General features: G+C 44.0%; 1 protein-coding gene and 1 non-coding gene across 2 annotated transcripts in view; both read right to left on the bottom strand.

The window, feature by feature from the left end:
• Window positions 1–5,010: 5,010 nt before the first annotated feature.
• irs1 (insulin receptor substrate 1) overlaps window positions 5,011–25,279 on the bottom strand; it is a 140,036-nt gene continuing 119,767 nt past the window's right edge. Inside the window, exon 2 of the mRNA XM_055896600.1 lies at window positions 5,011–5,126. Within this exon, the coding sequence (XP_055752575.1) occupies window positions 5,122–5,126 (5 nt within the window). The 3' untranslated portion in view covers window positions 5,011–5,121. The remainder of the gene's footprint in view (window positions 5,127–25,279) is intronic.
• On the bottom strand, window positions 23,481–23,556 carry trnaa-ugc (transfer RNA alanine (anticodon UGC)). The gene has a single exon. It is a non-coding gene; the product is annotated as a tRNA-Ala (tRNA).

Consider the following 25,279-nt stretch of genomic DNA (forward strand, 5'->3'; position numbering starts at 1 on the left):
TAATAAAATAATAACAATAATTTGTAAAATCATAGGCAATTTTTAGGGCCTTCGTCTGACATCGCCTGGTATAAAGGTCTTGGATTGGCAGGAAGCTTAGCCCCAGTGATGTACTGGGCCGCACTCACTACCCTCTGTAGTGCCTTGCAATCGGAGGCCGAGCAGTTACCATACCAGGCGGTGATGCAACCAGTCAGGATGCTCTTGATGGTGCAGCTGTAGAACCTATTGAGGATCTAAGGACCCATGCCAAATATTTATAATCTCCTGAGGGGGAATAGGCGTTGTTGTGCCTTCTTCACAACTGCCTTTGTGTGTTTGGACAATGACAGTTTGTTGGTGATGTGGACACCAAGAAACTTGAAGCACTCAACCTGCTCCACCACAGCCCCATCGGCCCTCCTTTTCCTATAGTCCGCGATCATCTCCTTTGTCTTGATCACGTTGAGGGACAGGTTGTTATCTTGGCACCATACTTGCAGGTCTCGGACCTCCTCCCTATAGGCTGTCTCATCGTTGTCGGTGATCAGACCAATGTTGTGTCATCAGAAAACTTCAGAATGGTGTTGGAGTCATGCTTGGTCATACAGTCATGGGTGAACAGGGAGCACTGGAGGGGACTGAGCAAGCACCCCTGAGGAGCGCCCGTGTTGAGAATCAACGTGGAAGATGTGTACTTGTATTTATGAGAGTTATTGACATGTTAAATGCACCAAGCGGTCTGTCTGAACTACTGGCACACAGCTTGGACACCCATGCATACCCCACAAGACATGCCACAAGAGGTCTCTTCGCAGTCCCCAAGTCCAGAGCAGACTATGGGAGGCACACACTACTACATAGAGCCATGACTAAATTGAACTCTATTCGGCATCAAGTAACTGATGCAAGCAGTAAAATTAGATTAAAAAAACAGATAAAAAAACACCTTATGGAACAGCGGGGACTGTGAAGCAACACAAACGTAGGCACAGACACAAGCATACACACACACACACACACACACACACACACACACACACACACACACACACACACACACACACACACACACACACACACACACACACACACACACACACACACACACACACACACACACACACATGGATAAAGTACTGTAGATATGTGGTAGTGGTGGAGTAGGGGCAGGATGGCACACAGTTTGTTGTGAAATCTGTGATTGTATTGTAATGTTTTAAAAATGTATTTTGCTTGACCCCAGGAAGAGTAGCTGTTGCCTTGGCAGCAGCTAATGAGGTTCCATAATAAATACAAGTTTGTTATTAAGGCACATGAATATTCACATGTTCCAAAAGGCATTTCTGCCAAAAAACGCATTTTGATTTTTACAAATATTTACGTTCAAATGCCTCTACTGTGAAGTAGTGACACACGACATACACCTAGTTTCCTGAAACTAGTCACATTTTTGAACAGGCCATTATCAGGCAAGCCCAGATTTTTTTTTCTGACCACTCACATGTACTCCCCTCTGTGTATCAGCTCCTCCCCTCAGGCAGATGCTATAGGGTTCCCCTACCTGTAAGCTGAACAGGTATAACCACACCTTCATTCCCATGTCTATCAAATACTTAAACAGCAGTAAGTACTGGGTTACTCTTCGTCAGTAAATGGGTGGAATATTTGAATAAATAATCTCAATGGAAAAATGTAATGAAGGTTTGGAAATGACTTTACATTTGTTAATGGTAAATACACCTGTTGATTTCAAACTGATGTTCAAATTCAAGTTTATTGAAGTGCATATTTATTCTTACTTGCGAGAGCTAAAAAGACAAGAATATATTTCAACAAATAAGCTAATTTTAGGTAAATATAAAAGTTGGCCTATAAGCAACAACACCATCCTCGTTCATAGTCCGACTATATTACGGGTTGTCGCTGATAATTGTCCCCATTTTAATCTGGTCTCTTAGCCTCTCGATAAAGTCATGAAAAGTAATATACACTTTACGTGGAAATGCTAATAAGCATTCTCTCCTCCATACCTCTCCTTGACACTCCCATTTTATGCTCCACCTACACAGTTCCAAAGTTTTACAGGATATGTGCCTACACAAATACAGGGGAGACAAAAATACAAATACCAAACTCGTCATTGCACAGGTTTTTTAGGTCGTTGTGCATGTTTTAGTTTGAGGAAAATGTTGCCCACAGACACACACATACAAACCTGCAATTTATTTCATGTTGATCTTCAGACGACCAGCAGTGTAAAGAGGTGCCTGCGAGGTGTTCCTCCTGCACGAAGGAGCGTGTTACCACCTGGCTACAACACACACACACGACTCCGTAATTAAACATATGCACAGCAAACTACTTTAGGGAAACAAGATCTGTTCTCTCAAGATGAGCACTGTTATTACACTACGATACATGTACTTCTCACATGACGGACACAGTATAAACAGACAAACTTATCAGGCATTACAGACCCGCTTGTGAGGTTGTGAACTCTCTTAGTGGAGAGCGGGGTAAGTATATATTTTTTTTAACATTCGGCATCACTTAGCCAAGGGAAATATAGTATTCTTTCCAAAGATATCTACATATATTTCGAGATGTTGTGTATCCCTAGAAAAAATCTGAATTACTTTAAAAATTACAGTGTTCTCTTGGCACAATTTACTGGGTATGGGGTAAGTTGAGCAGCGGGACAAGGTAAATTAAGCGTCTACACATTTCTGTACTGAATGAAAAATTGACGCTACCTTTTTAAAACCATTTATATCTTAATTTCCCAAACACAGTTCAACACTTTTTGGTCTTATAACAATTTTAAGCATATTTTAACACATTTTAATAGTTTAACAGTGCCTGTTGTTACCTCATATTCCAGCGATAATGCCTTGCATTACACATTGGAAGAAAACGCTTACATTAGCTTCACTTGCCATTGGCTCAACTTACCCCATGGCCAATGGCTCAACTTACCCAAAGGCAAACATTTTGTCTATATTAGCTCTCACATCTACAAGGATGCACTTTCATGCTTGGTTTAGGACCTCATATTGAAGCTTAGACCCCAACTGATGAATAGAACAATATTAAAATGATCTCTTTTGGTTTCATTTCAAGAATCATGAAACCTATAACACAATACATTTCATTTTTTGTACCTAACTTGCTGACCACTTTTTCCATGTGGCTTCTTCCTTCACATACTCCATGAAATGATGACCTCTACCCAAATATTTGGTAAAAATATACATTTTGTGTATGGTTTCCTAGAAACAAGGGTGGCTCAACTTACCCCACTCCCCTATTATCAGACCTAGTTCATGTATGTATCATGTATGTTAGCTGTCATTTGGAACTATTTGACTGAGCCCTCTATTGTGGATGATAAGAGAATGTCTAGTGAACTTATGATGAACCCTGGGTTGTGTTCATTTGGGGCACACAACAGTAAAAAAAAAAAAATGCTAAAATGAGCATTTCATTTTGGAAACGTGTTAGTGTAATGGATGTGAAATGGCTAGCTAGTTAGCGGTGGTGCGCGCTAATAGCGTTCCAATCGGTTACGTCACTCGCTTTGAGACCTTGAAGTAGTGGTTCCCCTTGCAGAGGGTGGGTAAGGATACGATCCTTACTACGATGGGTAAGGATGCTTCGTGGGTGACTGTTGTTGGTGTGTGCAGAAGGTGCCTGGTTCGCGCCCGTGTCGGGGCGAGGGGACGGTCTAAAGTTAAACTGTTACATTAGAGCTGGGCTGGGGGAAATTAAAGCTGGGCTGGGCTGGCGTAAACCATCTGTTTACTGTGCGTCTGTCTACTCCTGTGACAAAGGATAACTCAACCCAGTTACGTGAATCAGCACCAGCTCGACCCAGCTGGCGTAGCGATTGGCCACTAGGACGCCCATCACGTAGGAGACGCCTCCCGGGTGGTAGTGGTTATTCAGCACTTTCAGAGAGAAAAGCACTCCTACAATACAGGACAGACAGCTCAGTATCACCATGCCACTCAAAGCACAACATGATTGGGGTCAATTTAGTTTTCAAATCAGGAAGTGTAGGTGAAAATGGTTGATTTTCCAGTATCTCGACTGTTCTCCCAGAAGTATTGAGACAGAAAACATAGGGTTAATTAATAGACATGTGTAAGCAGAATGAAGTCTGAGCCCATGTGAGTGTACAAAGCTGGATCAACATCGAATTGACCATTAGACATGTAAAAAACAGAACATAAGCAGAATCTGTGTGGATGAGGCAAGGTAGACCAACAAGACGTGTCTTGTCTGGGCCATGTCTGATCTTGTGCAGGCTACTGGACATGCACATGGGTTGATCATACATCGACAACATCAGCCAGAATTTGTAAAGACCTTTGGACAGGAACATTAGCTAATCAGTGAGGGGCACCAGTAGGTCACGCCACCAGTATGTCACGCCACCAATATAATCTATGCCCCAATGTCTGAGCCAATAAGGAATGGAAACTAAGTAAGACAACAAGATTCATAAAGTGGGGTGAGGATGTTATGTAAGGGTAAGACCGTACAAAGCCAAGTACTAAGAATGAAGAGTTAGTTCCTCCATAGAATTGCTCGGCTTTGTCACTGTTTGCAATAAAGTCTTATTGAATTCACAAGTTCCGGTATTGGTGAAATATTTGATTCAATATTTTCACAGCAAATTCACAGAGTTTAAAAACAGAGCTGACCCCAACTTTTTACAGACCAACAGAGGCCCATTCACTTTTAGGTTAGGTCTATAACTAGGACCTGGGGGGGGGGGGGGGGGGTCCTGGTTAAAAAAACAACCAAATTACTGTGAGGATGGACGGAAACCTTCCTCAGCAGCATAACAACAAACACACTGACACTGTAGCTAGCTAGTACCTGAGAAGGCGACTACACACTGTATGCTGTAAAAGGGGTCCTGGGTGATCTCCACAAGCCCCATCTCCAGCAGCAGATAAATCACGCCCGTCAGCAGGGAGAAAACAGCCAGCAGGCAGGCATAGAAGCTGCTTACCAGCCAGGGCTCCAGCTTGATGCCCTTCCACAGGAAGGATGCCATGTTGAATGAAGTACAGGTGCCAGCTGCCCTCCCCCTCTGTCTGTTACGCATCCGCCTCTCTCAACCGCGGTAGCTCAGCCTGGAGTGACACACAAATAAATGTGTACAATTAAATACAAAACCATACAACTTTCTTTGTCCATTGTGAAACAGAAATCCGTCATTTCACTCCCAGATAATCAGTAGTAATGACCCTGGATCTTATGAACTCCGGTTGGGAAGTTCACCCTAATCATCCAGAATTCCTCCTGTGACATTCTCTACCACAAGTTTTAACAAGGGCACTGTTATTTGGACTCATTGCTGACTTCTCAAACGCTACCGTCGCCTCCATGATGGGTCAATTGTAAGCTGCGGTTCAGATAGAGCATTGTGTTCCAGCCAGCTTCCACACACAGACAATACCACAGACACCCACCACAGAGAGCAAGACAAGGGCACCCACATGAAAAAAAATACCATAGTATACTATAGATTAGCTGACAACGTCACGTGTGTGTACGCTTCAATGGGGCAAAAGTCTGTATGATTGCTGTGATTCTGGATATCCAGATAGCTAGCAACAATGACAAGAAAGCTGCCATGTGGGGAATCGTAGGTGGCTCATTTTTATCTTGTTTTTGATACCATGTCTTGTTTTGAAGTGTGTTGATGTCTATGCTAATATGGCAAAAATTCGCTAGCTCGCTAACCAACAACGATGTATTTGACAGAAAACAGGAGTTCCTTGTGCAAATGTATTTATGTTTTCAATAAACCCTGGTAGGTTGACTGATAACCTGAACCAGGATGCAAGCACTAGTTACAGTTTGAAGCTTTCTCTTTGAGGGGGCAGCCTGATGAAAGCCAGTCAACATTTAAATCACCCAGAAAATATACCTCTCTGTCCGTGTGTGTGAGTATGGCCGTGGGGCACAGCAGGGAGTATGCCTCGCTACAACAATGTCTGTCTGTCCATCCGTCTTTCTATCTGTTTGATTGTGTGCAAAGCAGAGAGGGTAGGGGACATATCTAGGGGACATTTCCCCCTGAAAAGAAGATCTTCATTCAGAACCCGTCCTGGCAAGGCCCAGGGATAATATTTCCTGACCAGTGAGATCACCGCTCAACAGCCAATGTGTGAGCATTTCCTCTGTCTCCAACACCAGTCCCAGCCACATATAAGCATGTGCACAGACACACCCACTGAATGTACACGCACACCAGCACACTCATGTGAATGTACACACATACACATACACACACGCGCGAGCCCTCACACACACACACGCGCGCGAGCCCTCACACACACACACACACACACACACACACACACACACACACACACACACACACACACACACACACACACACACACACACACACACACACACACACACACACACACACACACACACACACACACACACACACACACACACACAGACACACACACCACTGACACAGGCAAGTGACATAACGTAGAGGACACTGACTCTCACAACTGACACAATTTACAGTACACACCATTGACTTACAGTATATATATAAATATACACAGTGTACAAAACATCATATTGAGTTCCACCCCCTTTTGCCCTCAGAACAGCCTAAAATCAGGGCATGGACTCTACAAGGTGTCGAAAGTGTTCCACAGGGATGCTGGCCCATGTTGACTCCAGTGCTCCCCACAATTGTGTCATGTTGGATGCATGTCGTTTGGATGGTGGACCATTCTTGATACACACAGGAAACTGTTGAGTGTGAAAAACCCAGCAGCGTTGCAGTTCTTGACACACTCAAACTGGTGCCCCTGGTACCTACTACCCTAACTCAAAGGCACTTACATATTTTGTCTTGCCCATTCACTCTCTGAATGGCACACATACACAATCTATGTATCAATTGTCTCAAGGTGTAAAAAGCCTTCTTTAACCTCTCGTCCCCCTCATCCAGAATGATTGAAGTGGATTTAACAAGTGACATCAATAAGGGATCATAGCTTTTACCTGGATTCACCTGGTGAATCTATGCCATGGAAAGAGCAGGTGTTCCTAATGTTTTGTATGCTTAGTAGGAGGGTGAGCAGGCTGTGGCTCGAGTAGCTGAGGTCCTTGATGATATTATTGGCCTTCCTGTGACACTGGGTGCTGTAGATGTCCTGGAGGGCAGGCAATGTGCCCCCGGGGATGCATTGGGCTGACGGCACCATTCTCTGGAGAACCTTGCAGGTGGTGCAGTTGCTGTACCAGGCGATCTGACAGAATGCTCTCGATGGTGCATCTGTAGAAGCCAAATTTCTTCAGCCTTTTTCACCACGCTGTCACTGTGAAAGGATCATTCAGGTCCTCAGTAATGTGCACGCTGAGGAACTTTTGACCCTCTCCACTGCAGCCCTGTCTATGTGGATGGGGGCGTGCTCTCTCTGCTGTTTCCATAGTCCACTATCAGCTCCTTCGTTTTGTTGAGGGAGGTTATTTTTCTGACACCACTCTGCCTGGGCTCTCATCTTTACCCGTGTAGGCGTTGTTGGCAATCAGGTCTACCGCTGTTGTGTCGTCAGAAAACTAAGAGCACCTCTTCCCAGCTGCCCACTGCACTGAGGCTAGGAAACACTGTCACCACAGATAAATCCACTATAATTGAGAATTTCAATAAGCATTTTTCTACGGCTGGCCATGCTTTCCACCTGGCTACCAATACCCCGGGCAACAGCACTGCATCCCCCACAGCAACTCCCCCAAGCCTCCCCCATTTCTCCTTCACCCAAATCCAGATAGCTTATGTTCTGAAAGAGCTGAAAAATCTGGACCCCTACAAATCAGCCGGGCTAGACAATCTGGACCCTCTTTTTCTAAAATGATCTGCCGAAATATTTGCAACCCCTATTACTAGCCTGTTCAACCTCTCTTTCGTATCGTCGGAGATTCCCAAAGATTGGAAAGCAGCCGCGGTCATCCTCCTCTTCAAAGGGGGAGACACAATAGACCCAAACTGCTACAGACCTATATCTATCGAAGAAAGTGGGGACCCTGCTTACAATGCCTTTCTAAGTTCTTTGATAGCCAAGTTAACAAAGTGATCACCGACCATTTCAAATCCCACTGTACCTTCTCCGCTATGCAATCTGGTTTCAAGGCTGGTCATGGGTGCACCTCAGCCACGCTCAAGGTCCTAAACGATATCATAACCACCATCGATACGAGACAATACTGTGCAGCCGTATTCATCGATCTGGCCAAGGCTTTTTACCACATTCTTATCGGCAGACTCAACAGCCTTGGTTTCTCAAATGATTGCCTCGCCTGGTTCACCAACTGCTTCTCTGACAGAGGTCAGTGTGTCAAATCGGAGGGCCTGTTGTCCAGACCTCTGGCAGTCTCTATGGGGGTGCCACAGGGTTCAATTCTCGGGCCGACTCTCTTCTCTGTATACATCAATGATGTCGCTCTTGCTGCTGGTGATTCTCTGATCCACCTCTAAGCAGACGACACTATTCTGTATACTTCTGGCCCTTCTTTGGACACTGTGTTAACTAACCTCCAGACGAGCTTCAATGCCATACAACTCTCCTTCCGTGTTCTCCAACTGCTCTTGAATGCAAAAAAAACTAAGTGCATGCTCTTCAACCGATCGCTGCGCGCACCTGCCCACCCGTCCAGCATCACTACTCTGGACGGTTCTGACTTAGAATATGTGGACAACTACAAATATCTAAGTGTCTGGTTAGACTGTAAACTCTCCTTCCAGACTCACATTAAATATCTCCAATCCAAAATTAAATCTAGAATTGGCTTCCTATTTCGCAAACAAAGCATCCTTCACTCATGTTGCCAAACATACCCTCGTAAAACTAACCATCCTACCGATCCTCGACTTCGGCGATGTCATTTACAAAATAGCCTCCAACACTCTACTCAACAATTTGGGTGCAGTCTATAACAGTGTCATCCGTTTTGTCACCAAAGCCCCATATACTACCCACCACTGCGACCTGTACGCTCTCGTTGGCTGGCCCTCGCATCATACTCGTCACCAAAACCACTGGCTCCAGATCATCTAGAAGTCTCTGCTAGGTAAAGCCCCACCTTATCTCAGCTCACTGGTCACCATAGCAGCACCCACCCATAGCACGCGCTCCAGCAGGTATATTTTACTGGTCACCCCCAAAGCCAATTCCTCATTTGGACGCCTTTCCTTCCAGTTCTCTGATGCCAATGACTGGAACGAACTGCAAAAATCACTGAAGCTGGAGACACATACTCCCTCACTAGCTTTAAGCACCAGCTGTCAGAGCAGCTCACAGATCACTGCACCTGTACATAGCCCATCTGTAAATAGCCCATCCAACTACCTCATCCCCATACTGTATTTATTTATTTATCTTGCTCCTTTTCACCCCAGTTTCTCTACTCGCACATTCATCTTCTGCCCATCTACCATTCCAGAGTTTAATTGCTATATTGTAATTACATCACCACCATGGCCTATGTATTACCTTACCTCCCTTTGCTTACCTCATTTGCACACAATATATACAAACTTTTTTTGTACTGTATTATTGATTGTACGTTTGTTTATTCCATGTGTAACTCTGTGTTGTTGTATGTGTAACTGCTTTGCTTTATCTTGGCCAGTTCGCAGTTGTAAATGAGAAGGAAAAAAATAATCCTTTTGAGGATCTGAGGACCCATGACAAATCCTTTCAGTCTCCTGAGGGGGAATAGGTTTTTTTGTGCCCTCTTCGTGACTGTCTTGGTGTGCTTGGACCATGTTAGTTTGTTGGTGATGTGGACACCAAGGAACTTTAAAATCTCTACCTGCTGCCCTGCAGCCCCGTCGATGAGCATGTGGGTTTGCTCTGCCCTCTTTTTCTGGTGTCCACAATCATCTCCTTTGTCTTGATCACATTGAGGGAGAGGTTGTTGTCCTGGCACCACACAGCAAGGTCTCTGACCTCCTCCCTATAGGCTGTCTCGTCATTGTTGGTGATCAGGCCTACCATTGTTTAATGATGGTGCTGGTGAGTTAATGATGGTGTTGGAGTCGTGCCTGGCCGTGCAGTCATGAGTGGACAGGGAGTACAGGAAGGGACTGAGCACGCACCCCTGAGGGGCCCCTGTGTTGAGGATCAGCGTGGGGGATGTGTTGTTACCTACCCTTACCACGTGGGGGCGGCCCGTCAGGAAGTCCAGGATCCAGTTGCAAAGGAAGGTGTTTAGTCCCAGGGTCCTTTGCTTATTGATGAGCTTTGAGGGCACTATGGTGTTGAACGCTGAGCTGTAGTCAATGAATAGCATTCTCACGTAGCTGTTCCTTTTGTCCAGGCGGGAAAGGGCAGTGTGGAGTGCAATGGAGATTGCTTAATCTGTGGATCTATTGGGGCGGTATGCAAATTGGATTGGGTCTAAGGTTTCTGGATGGTTGTGTTGATGTGAGCCATGACCAGCCTTTCAAAGCACTTCATGGCTACAGACGTGAGTGCTATGGGTCGGTAGTCATTTAGGCAGGTTACCTTGGTGTTCTTGGGCACAGGGACTATGGTGGTCTGCCTAAAACATGTTGGTATTACAGACTCGGACAGGGAGAGTTTGAAAATGTCAGTGAAGACCCTTGCCAGTTGGTCAGAGCATGCTCGCAGTACATGTCCTGGTAATCCGTCTGGCCCTGCGGCCTTGTGAATGTTGACCTGTTTAAAGGTCTTACTCACATCGGCTGCGGAGAGAGTGATCACACAGTCTTCCGGAACAGCTGGTGCTTTCATGCAGGTTTCAGTGTTATTTGCATCAAAGCATGCATAGAAGTGGTTTAGCTCGTCTGGTAGCCTCGTGTCACTGGGTAGCTCTCGGCTGTGCTTCCCCTTGTAGTCCATAGTGGTTAGCAAGCCCTGCCACATCCGACGAGCATCAGAGCCGGTATAGTACAATTAGATCTTAGTCCTTTATCTATGGGCTGTAGCAGTAAAGGCCAAAATAAATATTTTATCAAGTAAATAAAATAGCTAAATGATCCATGTTATGGATCCCGGAGTGTTCTTTCTTACTGTCCGCGCGATGGACGGAGAACCCCGCTGGCTGAATTGAAAGGACAATATATCCGGAAAGTCATGATTCCGCTAAACAGAGTATGTTACAGTCCCTGGTGTCTAACTGTAAGGAGATCCTCACCCTTTATTGTCCAGGGATTGAATGTTAGTGAGTAATATACTCGGAAGCGGTGGATGGTATGCACGCTGCCTGAGTCCTCTTCTCTGGCATCTGCATTTTGGTGCAGAATCCGGGAAGAATGGAGCTGCCTCGGGAGGTTCAAACAATGGATCCAGTTCAGGGAAGTCAAATTTCTGGTCGAAAACGCTGGTAAGTGCTCGCCGATCTAATATCCAAAAGTAATTTTTGTCTGTAGGTCATATTACAGTCAGAGGAACATTGGAAGGATCTACAAAACGTTGTGATATAGGATAAACAGAGACCGACCATGGAGCCAGTCCAGGGTTACTAAGGTAGTCTGTGGTGGAACATAACGTTTATAAACATGCTCTGGCCTCCGATCGGCAGGAATATTTGTGGTTGTAGTGGTCAAGGTAGAGCCGGCATGGCTAGAGGCGTCACTATAGACCCTGGTTCGATTCCAGGCTGTATCACAACCGGCCGTGATTGTGAGTCCTATAGGGCGGCGCACAATTGGCCCAGCGTCGGGGTTTGGCCGTTGTAGGCCGTCATTGTAGATTTTGAGAATTTAGAGAATGTAGAGAATTTGTTCTTAACTGTCTTGCCTACTAAAATAAAGGTTAAAATATATATATATATATATATATATATATATAAACGGGCCAGACAGGCCTAGAAGGCTGGCAACCCAACAGAAAAAGCTTGGTTGATCCCTGTCCACTTGGCCCAAGTCCCTGCTTGTGTTGGTCAGTAGGAGGGATGGATGCTGGCCTTTGATCTGTCTAGGCTGTCACACTCACTTGTCTCTGGCTATGAGTGGAAATAATGACCCCAAAAAGGGCCACCCCAGAAGGCCCCGCCTCAGCCCTGGCCGAGCCAAGCTTGGCTATGCACCCCCTCACCCACCCCCTCTCATGGCCAATAACAGATTGACTCCTCGCCCACCCTCCTTGCCCTCGTGGGTGTTATCGGGGTTCTCAAAACCCTGTCACTCTACTACTAGAGAAAAGCCTGTTGCAGTCACTAAATCCTAAATCAGACGCTGCACTAGTGGCGAGCCGAGCTAAATTGAACAGTGCTAGAACTATTTGTGCCATATGGACGCAAGTTTTACAATGTGCCTGCTCTACTGAACATCATATATATATTTTTTTTATCTGATTTGTAAGGTTGTTTTTTACTGTAATAAATAAATTAAAATGCAACTTTGAAATATTCTCATGGTGCATTCCTACACACCTGCCATACACCTGCCAAAATTAGGAAATCATGATTCAAGTAAGACATGGTTTGGTGAGACGAAATAAAACACTCTTATTCATCAAAACATCATAGAAACGAGTGTGGATTTGCCCTTGTAAAACACTGGCGACACAGAAAGCGTCCGCCATGACACCTCTGTGTAATATCCTGGTGATATTCATAAATCAGAACGAGATAGAATGTAAGCTGGCTCCATATATGTGCAAGGTGTTTCCAGCTATGTTTCCTTTTTCGACGTTCTATGATGTCTCCTGTTTCCAAGCGTATAGTTTAGAGACATATCAAGTTTCTCATTATGGGCAATGCAGTACTTTTCCTAGTCTCGTTCTATCCCCACCCACGTTTCAAACACACACACACACACACACACACATAAGTTAGGCATGAAAATCTCTCATGGCTCAAAGTGGAGGAGAGATTGACTTCATCGCTACTTGTTTTTGTAAGGTGTCTGTTTAAACTACTTGCACACAGCTGGACACCCTTTGAGGAGACACACACACACAGATACACATGGTAAGACATGCTCTCGACACACACACGTACACATGGATTTTGTATTGTAACTATGTGATGGTAGAGCAGTGGCCTGAGGGAACACACTTAATATGTTGTGAAAAGTGTTATGAAATATATTGTCATGTAATATTTCAAATTGTATACGACTGCCTTAATGTGGCTGGACCCCAGGAAGAGTAGCTGATGCCTTGGGGGATATTCAAGGCTCTATTCAATCAGATTCGCTTCAGCCTACATCTGCATAGTGGTTGTTTCAGGGTATAGGAGGTGGAAGTGCATTGGAGTTGTCAAATCCACAAGCGACTCCTGGCATTATACCGAAAGCGGACATTGGCTGCACGCTGTCGCATTAAGATAAATCCCATGCAGCTCGAGCACTGGAATACGAGATGTAATGTACACCTCGATTAGACTGATACAAATCCTCATTATTTTGTTTAGTATCTTTCAATTTGAGCTTCATTATGTCTATAGAGCCTACACTTTCTCGTTCTGAATTTCTCACACGAATAGGACGGTGTGGCTTCCTGACAATGATGAAGAGCAGCTGCACACCGATTTGCCAGATCCAACACAGTTACACCTCCAGTTAGTGCTTGATCTGGTTGAATCTGGCCCTCAGTATAGCAGAGCACACGGTGAGGTCTAGCTAAGCAGGCTGTCTCTCTCTCTCTCTGCTGCCCTGTCTTTGTTGTCCTTCAGATTAATGATATGTATTCAATTTGAGATTATCCTCAAGGGTGTGGATTGTCTGTTTATTTTAGTTTGTATGCGTGGGTCTGTTTTTGTGTGTTGTTATTTGAGTGAAAAAAGGGGGAGGGAAACAAATAGAAGTATATATGAGTAAATCCAGCTGTCTGTGTGTGTGTGTGTGTGTGTGTGTGTGTGTGTGTGTGTGTGTGTGTGTGTGTGTGTGTGTATTTATTAAGGATCCCCATTGACTGCTGCCAAGGCAACATCCAGTTGTTATATACAATTAAATATACTACATGACATTACATTTCATAACACTTTCACAACACATTAAGTGTGTCCCCTCAGGCCACTACTCTACTACCACATACAGTATCTACAACACAAAATGTTTAAGTGTGTGTATAGTTCATGTGTTATCATGTGTATGCGTGTGTCTGTGCCTGTGTGTGTTTCTTCACAGTCCCCGCTGTTCCATAAGGTATATTTTTTTCTATAAAAAAAAAATGTATTCTACTACTTGCATCAGTTACCTGATGTGGAATAGAGTTCCATGTAGCCATGGCTCTATGTAGTACTGTGCGCCTCCCATAGTCTGTTCTGCACTTTAGGATTGTGAAGAGACTTCTGGTGTGTGTGTGCACATGTGTGTGTGTGTGTGTGTGTGTGTGGGTTGGTTGGTTGGTTCTTCTATTCTTGTGGGCACTTAAAATCCCTAAAAGTCCCCACAATGGTAGTAAAGTAGTAAAACAAGGAAAATTCACCCTTGTGGGGATATTTACCACGTCCCCATGAGGACAACGGCTATTTTAAGTTTATCGATTAGGTTTAGGGTTAAGGTTACAATTAGGGTTAGGGTTACAATTAGTGTTAGGGTAAGGGGTTAGTTGTTAGGTTTAGAGTTAGGAGTTAGGTTTTGGGTTAGGGTTTTGAATGGAAATTTATTTTAGTTCCCCACGAGGATAGAAGAACATAATGTGAGTATGGACGTGTTTAACTATTCTTGTGGGGACCAGAAGTACCTGGGGACATTTTGTTAATCCCCACAAGGTCAAATGCTATTTCTAGGGGGTTTAGAGTTAAGGTTAGAATTAGTGTTAGGGTTAGAATTACTTTATGGGTTAGTGTTAGTAGCTAGGGTTAGTTTTAGATTTTTGGGTTAAGGTTAGGGTAAGAGTATGGGTTAGGGTTAGGTTTAGGGATAAGGGAAAATATGATTTTGAATGGGACTGAATTGTGTGTCTCCACAAGGTTAGCTGTACAAGACTGTGTGTGTGTGTGTGTGTGTGTGTGTGTGTGTGTGTGTGTGTGTGTGTGTGTGTGTGTGTGTGTGTGTGTGTGTGTGTGTGTGTGTGTGTGTGTGTGTGTGTGAGGAAGTGGCTCCACTTGGAGGTCAGGGAAGGTAGGCTGGCTGTGCTGTTGGTATGGGGGTTGCCCTGGAAACAGGAATGGAATGTTGAGACCTGTTGTTCCTGGTGGGTACAACACAGAGAGCAGGGGCTTGTGGGATATCTGCAGTACGGAGGGGCTCAGAATGGGGGCACAGGAACGGCAAGTCTGGCGGTCGTCTGGGTAACAAGGCCCACTACCCTGACCGGCCAGTTGGTCGGAGTGTGTGGCGTGACACACACGAGAACTCCCTTAGACATTGACTGATATTTACACAACCAAACAGTTTACTATATTTTAAAAAGACAAATGCATTTATACTCCAATTGCTATCACACCCCCATACATGCTCAAATGTAATCCATATAATGAGTTTCACTTAAACTTTGCATAATTCCATTGCTTATAAGTTCATGTCACATACTATCCTATATATTTCCCCCTTGGTGTTCAAGCCCTTTTTGTGTGCATTTTGAAGTTCAAATTTGGTTCTCAGTTAAGCATTTTGTGTGTCTTAGTACTTTGGCATAATTTTCTATGGTTTGCTGTGCCTCTCCCTCCTTTTGTGTTTTCTAATGGATTGATTATAGACTCCACCCCTTTGGCTGGTCTCCATGGGGTATAAGAATTGCTCAGGGCTGCCACACCTGGGCCTAATTGAGTAATGAGCTACATGCACCACATAAAAAGGAGATTACAGCTCACTTCAGGGCCTGCAAAGAGCTTTCCCTGGAACCATATGCCCAGCAGGAAAGAAACGGGGGGGGATTGAGCTGTGTACCAAGGGGGAGCTGAAGGTTTTCCGCCACGACAAGTTGAACAGTTGAGTTTGGGGTTCATTTTTCTGTGTGTGGCCACTGCTCATGCTCTCAAAATGTTGGAGCCCGGAGAAGACACATTTTCGAGGTGAGCAGGATGATTATGAGATGGAGTTACGTCAGGATGCCACCGGGCCGAAAGCAATGTTGGAAGAAGAGGAGTATTGGGACAGGGACACAGGAAAGTGGATTTCTGAGGAGGAATGGAGGGGGAAAAGAGGAAGAAGATGTATGAAGAGAATGCGGAAAGCAGAGGCTGGATTTGAATTTGAGGAAGATGGCAATAAAAATGGAGCTAGGGTGTCTAAGAAGATTGATATCAAGTGCAAACAGAGTGAGTCGTGCACCAGACCAAGTTCTGGAGGTGAAATGGAAGTGAATTAGGGCGGGTTAAGTGAGGTGGACGGTGTGGTGAAGACCTCGGAACCCGAGCCTGGCACCAATGGACATGATAAAGAAAAATCTGGTCTTGTATGAGTGACATTTTTGGAGAAAGTGGATTCTTGCCTTTTGGTGGTTCCTTTTGTGGTTTCAGGGTGCGTGCAGTTGAATCAGTAAAGGTAAGCTGTATTGGACTTGTGGTCTTTGTCTTGTGTTTCTTCTAGACTAGAGAGAGTGGGCGCTCCACGTCACGCAACTTGGGGAGTGGAGGTGGAGCAATTGAAGTTGAAGATTCCTGGTGTTTGTGATGCCCGCCGTTTGGTGCGACGCAGACCCGGTGGTGAGCGTGGTGAAACGGAGGAGTCAGTCTGTTTGAGTCAGTCTCTACCCGGCAAAGTCATGTTAGGATATACTGTATCAGTTATCCTGTCTGAGCTTTTATGCCAAATCCACCGCGCTCTTTCAGGTGCAGCGTTTATGGTCATGTCGCAGCAGTTTGTAGGAGGGAGATTCCAAGATGTGGGAAGTGTGTAGGGGAGGCATGGGATAGAAGATTGTGTCATTTCGGTAGATAAAGTTGTGTGTCAACTGTAGGGGATTGGAGGTGTCCGGTGGGGATTGGAGGTGTCCGCTCAAAGACAGAGGTTGAGGTGGCTAGAGTCAGAGTAGTGCTTTGGCAGTGAAGAAAGTAGAGGAGGATGGGTCAACGGTGAAGGATATTGAAAGGATACCTGTGAGTAGTAGATCTGTGCCAGCACCGGGGGATAGGCCAACGAGTGATACACAGTACCAGTCAAAAGTTTGGACACACCTTCTCATTACAGAATTTTTCTTCATTTTTACTATTTTCTACATTATAGAATAGTAGCGACGACATCAAAACTATGAATTAACACATAGATTCTTCAAAGTAACCACCCTTTGCCTTGATGACAGCTTAGCACACTCTTGGCATTCTCTCAACCAGCTTCATGAGGTAGTCACCTGGAATGCATTTCAATTAACAGGTGTGCCTTGTTAATTTGCAGAATTTCTTTCCTTCTTAATGCATTTGAGCCAATCAGTTGTGTTGTGACAAGGTAAGGGTGGTATACAGGAGATAGCCTTATTTGGTGGAAGACCAAGTCCATATTATGGCAAGATCAGCTCAAATAAGCATAGAGACATGACAGTCAATCATTACTTTAAGACATGAAGGTCTTTGAAAGTTTCTTCATGTGCAGTCGCAAAAACCATCAAGCGCTTTGATGAAACTGGGGACCACCACAAGAAAGGAAGACCCACAGTTACCTCTGCTGCAGAGAATAAGTTAATTAGAGTTAACTGCTACTCAAATAAATACTTCATAGAGGAGAGGAGACTGCGTGAATCAGGCCTTCATGGTCGAATTTCTGCAATGAATAATGAGAAGAGACTTGCTTGGGCCAAGAAACACAAACAATGGACATTAGATCGGTGGAAATCTGTCCTGTCGTCTGAGTCCAAATTTGCGATTTTTGGCTTCAACCGCTGTGTCTTTGTGAGACGCGGAGTAGGTGAACGGTTGATCTCCAAATGTGTTTTTCCCACTGTGAAGCATGGACAAAGAGGTGTGATGGTGTGGGGGTGCTTTGCTGGTGACACTGTCTGTGATCTATTTAGAATTCAAGGCACGCTTAACCAGCATGGCTACCACAGGATTCTGCAGTGAAACGCCATCCCATCTGGTTGTGCTTGGTGGGACTATAATTTGTTTTTCAACAGGACAATGACCCAATACGCCTCCAGGCTGTGTAAGGGTTATTTGACCAAGAAGGAGAGTGATGGAGTGCTGCATCAGATGATCTGGCCTCCACAATCACCCAACCTCAACCCTATTGGGAAAGAGTGAAAGAAAAGCAGCTAACAAGTGCTCAGCATGTGGGAACTCGTTCAAGACTGTTGGAAAAGCAGTCCAGGTGAACCTGGCTGAGAGAATGCCAAGAGGTTGCAAAGCCCTCATCAAGGCAAAGGGTGGCTACTTTGAAGATTCTAAAATATATTTTGATTTGTTTAACACATTTTTGGATACTACATGATTCCATGTGTTATTTCATAGTTTTTATGTATTCACTAGTATTCTACAATGTAGAAAATAGTAAAAATAAAGAAAAACACTTCAATGAGTAGGTGTGTCCACACTCCTGTATGCTTCAATAAGGTTGGCTTCATAGCAATGGTTATCAACTGCACTACAGAAATGGAATGTATCACAGCAAATAGGTTCTGCAGAGAAGTCTTTGGGTATAAGAGATTTAACTTCAGAAGAGTTACAGGGTGTGTTGAGTGGCGATGTCGCATGTTTCTGAGGAAGTGATACAGGCATCGGCACACTGGTTTGAAGTACAATGCATTTCGATGCATGCCTCAGAGTTCCGGTATCAAACCTGTCGGGCTGTATCACCGCCTGGTACGGCAACTGCACCGCCCTCAACCGTAAGGCTCTCCAGAGGCTAGTGCGGTCTGCACAACGCATCACCGGGGGAAAACTACCTGCCCTCTAGGACACCTACACCACCCGATGTACCACGAAGGCCAAAAAGATCATCAAGAACAACAACCACCCGAGCCACTGCCTGTTCACCCCGCTATCCTCCAGAAGGCGAGGTCAGTACAGGTGCATCAAAGCTGGGACCGAGAGACTGAAAAACAGCTTCTATCTCAAGGCCATCAGAATGTTAAACAGCCATCACTAACATGGAGGCTGCTGCCAACATACAGACTCAAATCACTGGCCACTTAAATAAATGGATTTAATAAAGGTATCACTAGTCACTTTAATCATTTTAACATATCCTACATTACTCATCTCATATGTTTATATACTGTATTTTATACCATCTATTGCATCTTGCCTATGCCGCACGGCCATTGAACATCCATATATTTACATGTACATATTCTTATTCCATCCCCTTACATTATGTGTGTAAGGTAGTCATTGTGAATTTGTTAGATTACTTGTTAGATATTACTGCACTGTCGGAACTAGAAGCACAAGCATTTCGCTACTTCCGCATTAACTTCTGCTTACCATGTGTATGTGACCAATGCGATTTGATTTGGATTTGACTTGAGTGTGAATGGTGTAAACCCTGAGACTGATCATGCATTGTATTGTATAAGTTACATGTTTGCATTTAGATTTTCCACTCTGCGTATTTACCTAGATTTAATCATGTGGTGAATGTTATCAATCTATACATGAGCCCCTGTCCTTGCCCTCGATGGCACTAATGGTTTAATTAACTCACACGTTTTGTTAATTTTATTTATGCACTTCATTGCACCCTGCATATTTTGGGTGTCTAATAAATCATTTCTATTTGCATTAGCATCTGAGCCTCCATATTTTCAAATGTGTGGTTATCTAGCCGTTCTATAACCCTGAGATTTAGGGTTATTAAACTTTCAACCTTGTCTGTGTGGTGGCCTGGGATGTAGGAACCTGTTCGTGACATATACTCACGGCACATTGTACCCCCTTCATGGTCCCTCTGTCTCTATGATAACCTACATTCACTGTTTCCACATTACTTCATTCACGCAAAATGGCTCTTCCCATGCTGCCACTTTCACCCTCTTCCTCTCCACACATATTCTCTTTCTCTCTGAATTCATTAGCACAGTCCAGGACAGAGCACCCAGCCCAGCAGGCCAGGCAGGCCAGCATGGGCCTTTCTAGGATATCTCCGGATAATCCAGGCTAATATGAACCAACACAAACTGATTTGAGCCAATACTGGGCACCAATAGGAAATGACAGAGCAACATCTGCCAACCACAGGCAAGTGGGTTTAAGACTCGGAGCTAAGTAAAACATTGCTAACCAGGCTGATGGTGGTACTAACACGTCAAAGAACGTGTATTCCTTTATTTTACCAGGTGAGTTGACTGAGAATACATTCTCATTTACAACAATGATCTGGGGAAAGTTACAAAACATATTAAAATACATAGTTAACATACAAAATATATAAGCAAACAAACACAAACATTTTTTTTTTTTTTTTTAACAAGATCAAACAGAATCATTAAAAAACGCATTCTTCCTTAAGGTCCTCACACAGTCCTCTGAACTGCCTCAGAGGCACCAATTCATCCAATTGAGACAAATGTGAAACCAGTCACATGGCAAACTTAAAATCATATCAACATGACATGTATTGGGGACCATTTTCCACAGTAGGTTATAAATGCCATTTTTCAGAATTATTCTTGTATGCTCTCATTTGTCTGGATGAAATTTTGAGATGCAAGCTATAGGCTTCCATAGGGACGAACCTGCTGAGTTGATGTATGCGCTTTAGAATATTTTAATTATATGCCCGGCCTTTACTCAGTTTTATTTGGCAATTAGTATCATATGAAATATTAGCCACTATCAGGAGCCACCGTAAGTAATACCCACAAACATTTATAACTGTCACTTTAGTATTAGTTTCATTCAATTTGTAGCCAAGATTTTGTATCATTTCATTCTGTTTAACTTTCTTTCCTTTGTCACATAGGTGTAGTTGTTCCAGAGGGTCACTAGCATTAGTGGATCATATTAGGTTATCGTTCTGCAATAATTTGGGACACGTAGCCTATTTTAATCATTATGGAACTGAGACCACAAGTAGCAGGTTAAACCAAGAGCCTATTGTTCAATCCATATTGTACACTTTTTTTCCACCTTCCGAAATGTAATGAATTGAACTTGAATATGGCAACTTTCAGGATGAATCAATCCACTGTATTTTTGATTCATCAAGATATTCATTGCATAAAGGCTCTCCAAACCAGTTTTTTTAATGATTCATACATACTTTCTTAACCCCAAAATAATCTACAAATTTGGAATATTTTTCAATCTACCAGTTAGTGCTGAAACAGAGGAACATCTCGACGCTGAACATCTCTCTTTCCCAGGGCGAAGTCGATCTGCCCCACTTCTCGGAGGAGCTGGTTCATTCAACTCCACTTCACCACAGAGACTTTGCAGAGGTGGTTAGGTGAAAGAGCCTGAAGAAGCCGCGACCTGGGCGGTACTTTCCTGCCTTTGACGATCCGCTCCGGCTGGCAAATAGCTTTGCCCGAATGGAAGTGGACTGTCCGCCCCCAGGAGCCAGCTCTGGTCCTTGAAACCCCGATGCCAGGCAAGTGATCGCCAACATCAAAAAGCAAGTCGACAACAACAGTCCCTCTACCCATGTCAACCCATCTATTCTGCCTTCAGCTGGCAGCCAGACAGTGTCCCCTGTCCCCAACAGAGGACTACCTCATCACCGGACTTCCGCAACTTTGGACCACCAAGGTCAACTTAGGCCCTCGTCGCCCCCCCGCGCGACATCCCTTTTCTTGAAAAGTAGATATTATTGTAATTCTGGCTTCTCACACATTGAGGACATTTCATCATTCATGACAGTTTGTTAAAAAAGTCTGTGACATACTCTTGTGTGTCTCTGAATGGATTTGTTTATAGATCTGGCAGAGGTGGGGGTGTCGGCATATTCATAAAGAACTACTTGAATGTTGCTGTGTGTATTGCCACCTCTGTCCCCAAGCAATTGTAATGTCTTGTCCAAAATGTCGGCCTTGGTAATAATTCCCAACTATTTATAGACTTATCCAAGGCCTTCGATACTGTCGACCATCCCAAAGGTTGTCTGAAATGGGCCTCGACCAGGTGACTTGCAAGTGGTTTGGGAATTATCAATCAGTCCGGACACAATGTGTGCTTTCTGATGTTGTCAAGTTACCTTGATATTACTAAAGGTGTCCCACAGGGCATGATTCTGGGACATGTTCTCTTTACTATTGTGCATTCGGAAAGTCATTACCCACAAGCTTTAACTTCCTGACTGATGTCTTGAGATGTTGCTTCAATATATTCACATAATTTTCCTTTCTCAACATGCCATCTATTTTGTGAAGTGCACCAGTCCCTCCTGCAGCAAAGCACCCCCACAACATGATTCTGCCACCCCCGTGCTTCACGATTAGGATGGTGTTCTTCGGCTTGCAAGCCTCCCCCTTTTTCCTCCAAACATAACGATGGTCATTATGGCCAAACAGTTCTATTTTTGTTTCATCAGACCAGAGATAATTTCTCCAAAAAGTACAATCTTCGTCCCAATGTGCAATTGCAAACCGTAGTCTGGCTTTTTTATGGCGGTTTTGTGGCAGTGGCTTCTTCCATGCTGAGCGTCCTTTCAAGTTATGTCGATATAGGACTCGTTTGACTGTGGATATAGATACTTTTGTAGCTGTTTCCTCCAGCATCTTCACAAGGTCCTTTGCTGTTGTCCTGGGATTGATTTGCACTTTTGGCACCAAAGTACGTTCATGTCTAGGAGACAGAACGTGTCTCCTTCCTGAGCGGTATGACAGCTGCGTGGTCCCATGGTGTTTATACTTGTGTACTATTGTTTGTACAGATGAACGTGGTACCTCCAGGCATTTGCTCCCAAGGATGAACCAGACTCGTGGTGGTCCAAAAAAGATTCTAAGGTCTTCGCTGATTTTTTTCGATTTCCCCACGGTATCAAGGAAACGTCCACAGGCACACCTCCAATTGACTCAAATTATGTCAATTAGCCTATCAGTAGCTTTTAAAGACATTACATAATTTTCTGGAATTTTCCAAGCTGTTTAATGGCACAGTCAACTTAGTGTATGTAAACTTCTGACCCACTGGAATTTGATACAGTGAAATATAAGTGAAATAATCTGTCTGTAAACAATTGTAGGGAAAATGACTTGTGTCATGCACAAAGTAAATGTCCTAACCGACTTGCCAAAACTATAGTTTGTTAGCAAGACATTTGTAGAGTGGTTGAAAAATTAGTTTTAATGACTCCAACCTAACTGTATATACTGAGATCAGGTGACACTTAGATTGCACATAGGTAGACTTTATTGAACTAATTATGTGACTTCTGAAGGTAATTGGTTGCACCAGATCTTATTTAGAGGCTTCATAGCAAAGGGGGTGAATACAAATGCACGCACCACTTTTCCGTTTTTAAATTTTTTTGATTTTTTTTTTTTAAATCCCTTTTTTTCATGTCACTTTACCAATTTTGACTATTTTGTGTATGTTCATTGCATGAAATCCAAATAAAATTCATTTACATTTTTTACATTTAAGTCATTTAGCAGACGCTCTTATCCAGAGCGACTTACAAGTACATACATTCATACTTTTTTTTTTTTTTGTACTGGCCCCCCGTGGGAATCGAACCCACAACCCTGGCGTTGCAAGCGCCATGCTCTACCAACTGAGCCACACGGGGCCCCATGTTAAATTCAATTTAATTTACAGGTTGTAATGCAAGAAAATAGAAAAAACACCAAGGGGGTGAAAACTTTGGTAAGGCACTGTACACTAAAGAATAACTCTGAAGCTAAAAATGAATAACCGGATGCAGCAATTTGGTCAGTTGGAGATGTCCATGCACTTTTGAGTAAATATTCGATACATTGCCAAGATGGGAATACATCGGTCAGTAAAATACTGCAGGGGAAACAATTAAGAAACTCTAACGAGAATATAAAAAGATAAAAGACCACAACAACAAAACTGGATCCGACAGATATTTGAAGCAGCCACGAATAGCAACGTAATACATTGTTTTAAGCCAAATTACTTTCTAGCTCGCTACCAATGTCTTCAGCATAGCAAGCTGTAACGTGTCAGATTGAACACTGCATGAATCAGGGTCGACAACATGTCATATAAACATCCATGGAAGGCCAACGCTGTGGATTTAGCCACACGTTAGACCAGAGTATCCGACTTTACATTATGCACACAAACATACTTAGACTTTTCAGAGTACATTCCTGAACCTACGGACTCAGAGGAAGCTGCGTGCTCGAATGCCACAACCTCAGAGCCTTACACCCCCAGGGTCCATCAACTCAATCAACTATCATGCAAACCTTACACCCCCAGGGTCCATCAACTCAATCAACTATCCTGCAAACCTTGAGCCCTACACCCCCAGGGTCCATCAACTCAATCAACTATCCTGCAAACCTTACACCCCCAGGGTCCATCAACTCAATCAACTATCATGCAAACCTTGAGCCCTACACCCCCAGGGTCCATCAACTCAATCAACTATCCTGCAAACCTTACACCCCCAGGGTCCATCAACTCAATCAACTATCATGCAAACCTTGAGCCCTACACCCCCAGGGTCCATCAACTCAATCAACTATCCTGCAAACCTTACACCCCCAGGGTCCATCAACTCAATCAACTATCCTGCAAACCTTACACCCCCAGGGTCCATCAACTCAATCAACTATCCTGCAAACCTTACACCCCCAGGGTCCATCAACTCAATCAACTATCCTGCAAACCTTACACCCCCAGGGTCCATCAACTCAATCAACTATCCTGCAAACCTTACACCCCCAGGGTCCATCAACTCAATCAACTATCCTGCAAACCTTACACCCCCAGGGTCCATCAACTCAATCAACTATCCTGCAAACCTTACACCCCCAGGGTCCATCAACTCAATCAACTATCCTGCAAACCTTACACCCCCAGGGTCCATCAACTCAATCAACTATCCTGCAAACCTTGAGCCCTACACCACCAGGTGGCAAGGGCCCATTCTCCGTTAATAAAAAGCTAAATGTACATGGATTGCCATGTTCACTTGTTTAGCCCTAACCACACAATTTAGCTGTCTTCGACAGGTGTGGGCAATCTCATCCACACAGGGCTTCTGTCATGGCAGGGTTATGGTTCTAAACATTCAAGGAGACAGTGTGGATCTAGGAATCTATATATAAAACTGTCACACTGATTCAATTCATCATATTCTGATTCAATTCATATTATGTGCACCTTCATCTGGTTGGTAGATATGGTTGGCCCTACACTGGCCTTTGCTGGATAATACTCAATACATGTGATTAGACAATACATGGTTGGAGAACAAAACTGCACTGGGTACTTGAGGCTGCCCTTTAGGTTTGCTTTGGAGTCTGTGCCTTATCAT

This window comes from Salvelinus fontinalis, chromosome 33 (genome assembly GCF_029448725.1).
Source record: "Salvelinus fontinalis isolate EN_2023a chromosome 33, ASM2944872v1, whole genome shotgun sequence".
Classification (NCBI taxonomy): domain Eukaryota; kingdom Metazoa; phylum Chordata; class Actinopteri; order Salmoniformes; family Salmonidae; genus Salvelinus; species Salvelinus fontinalis.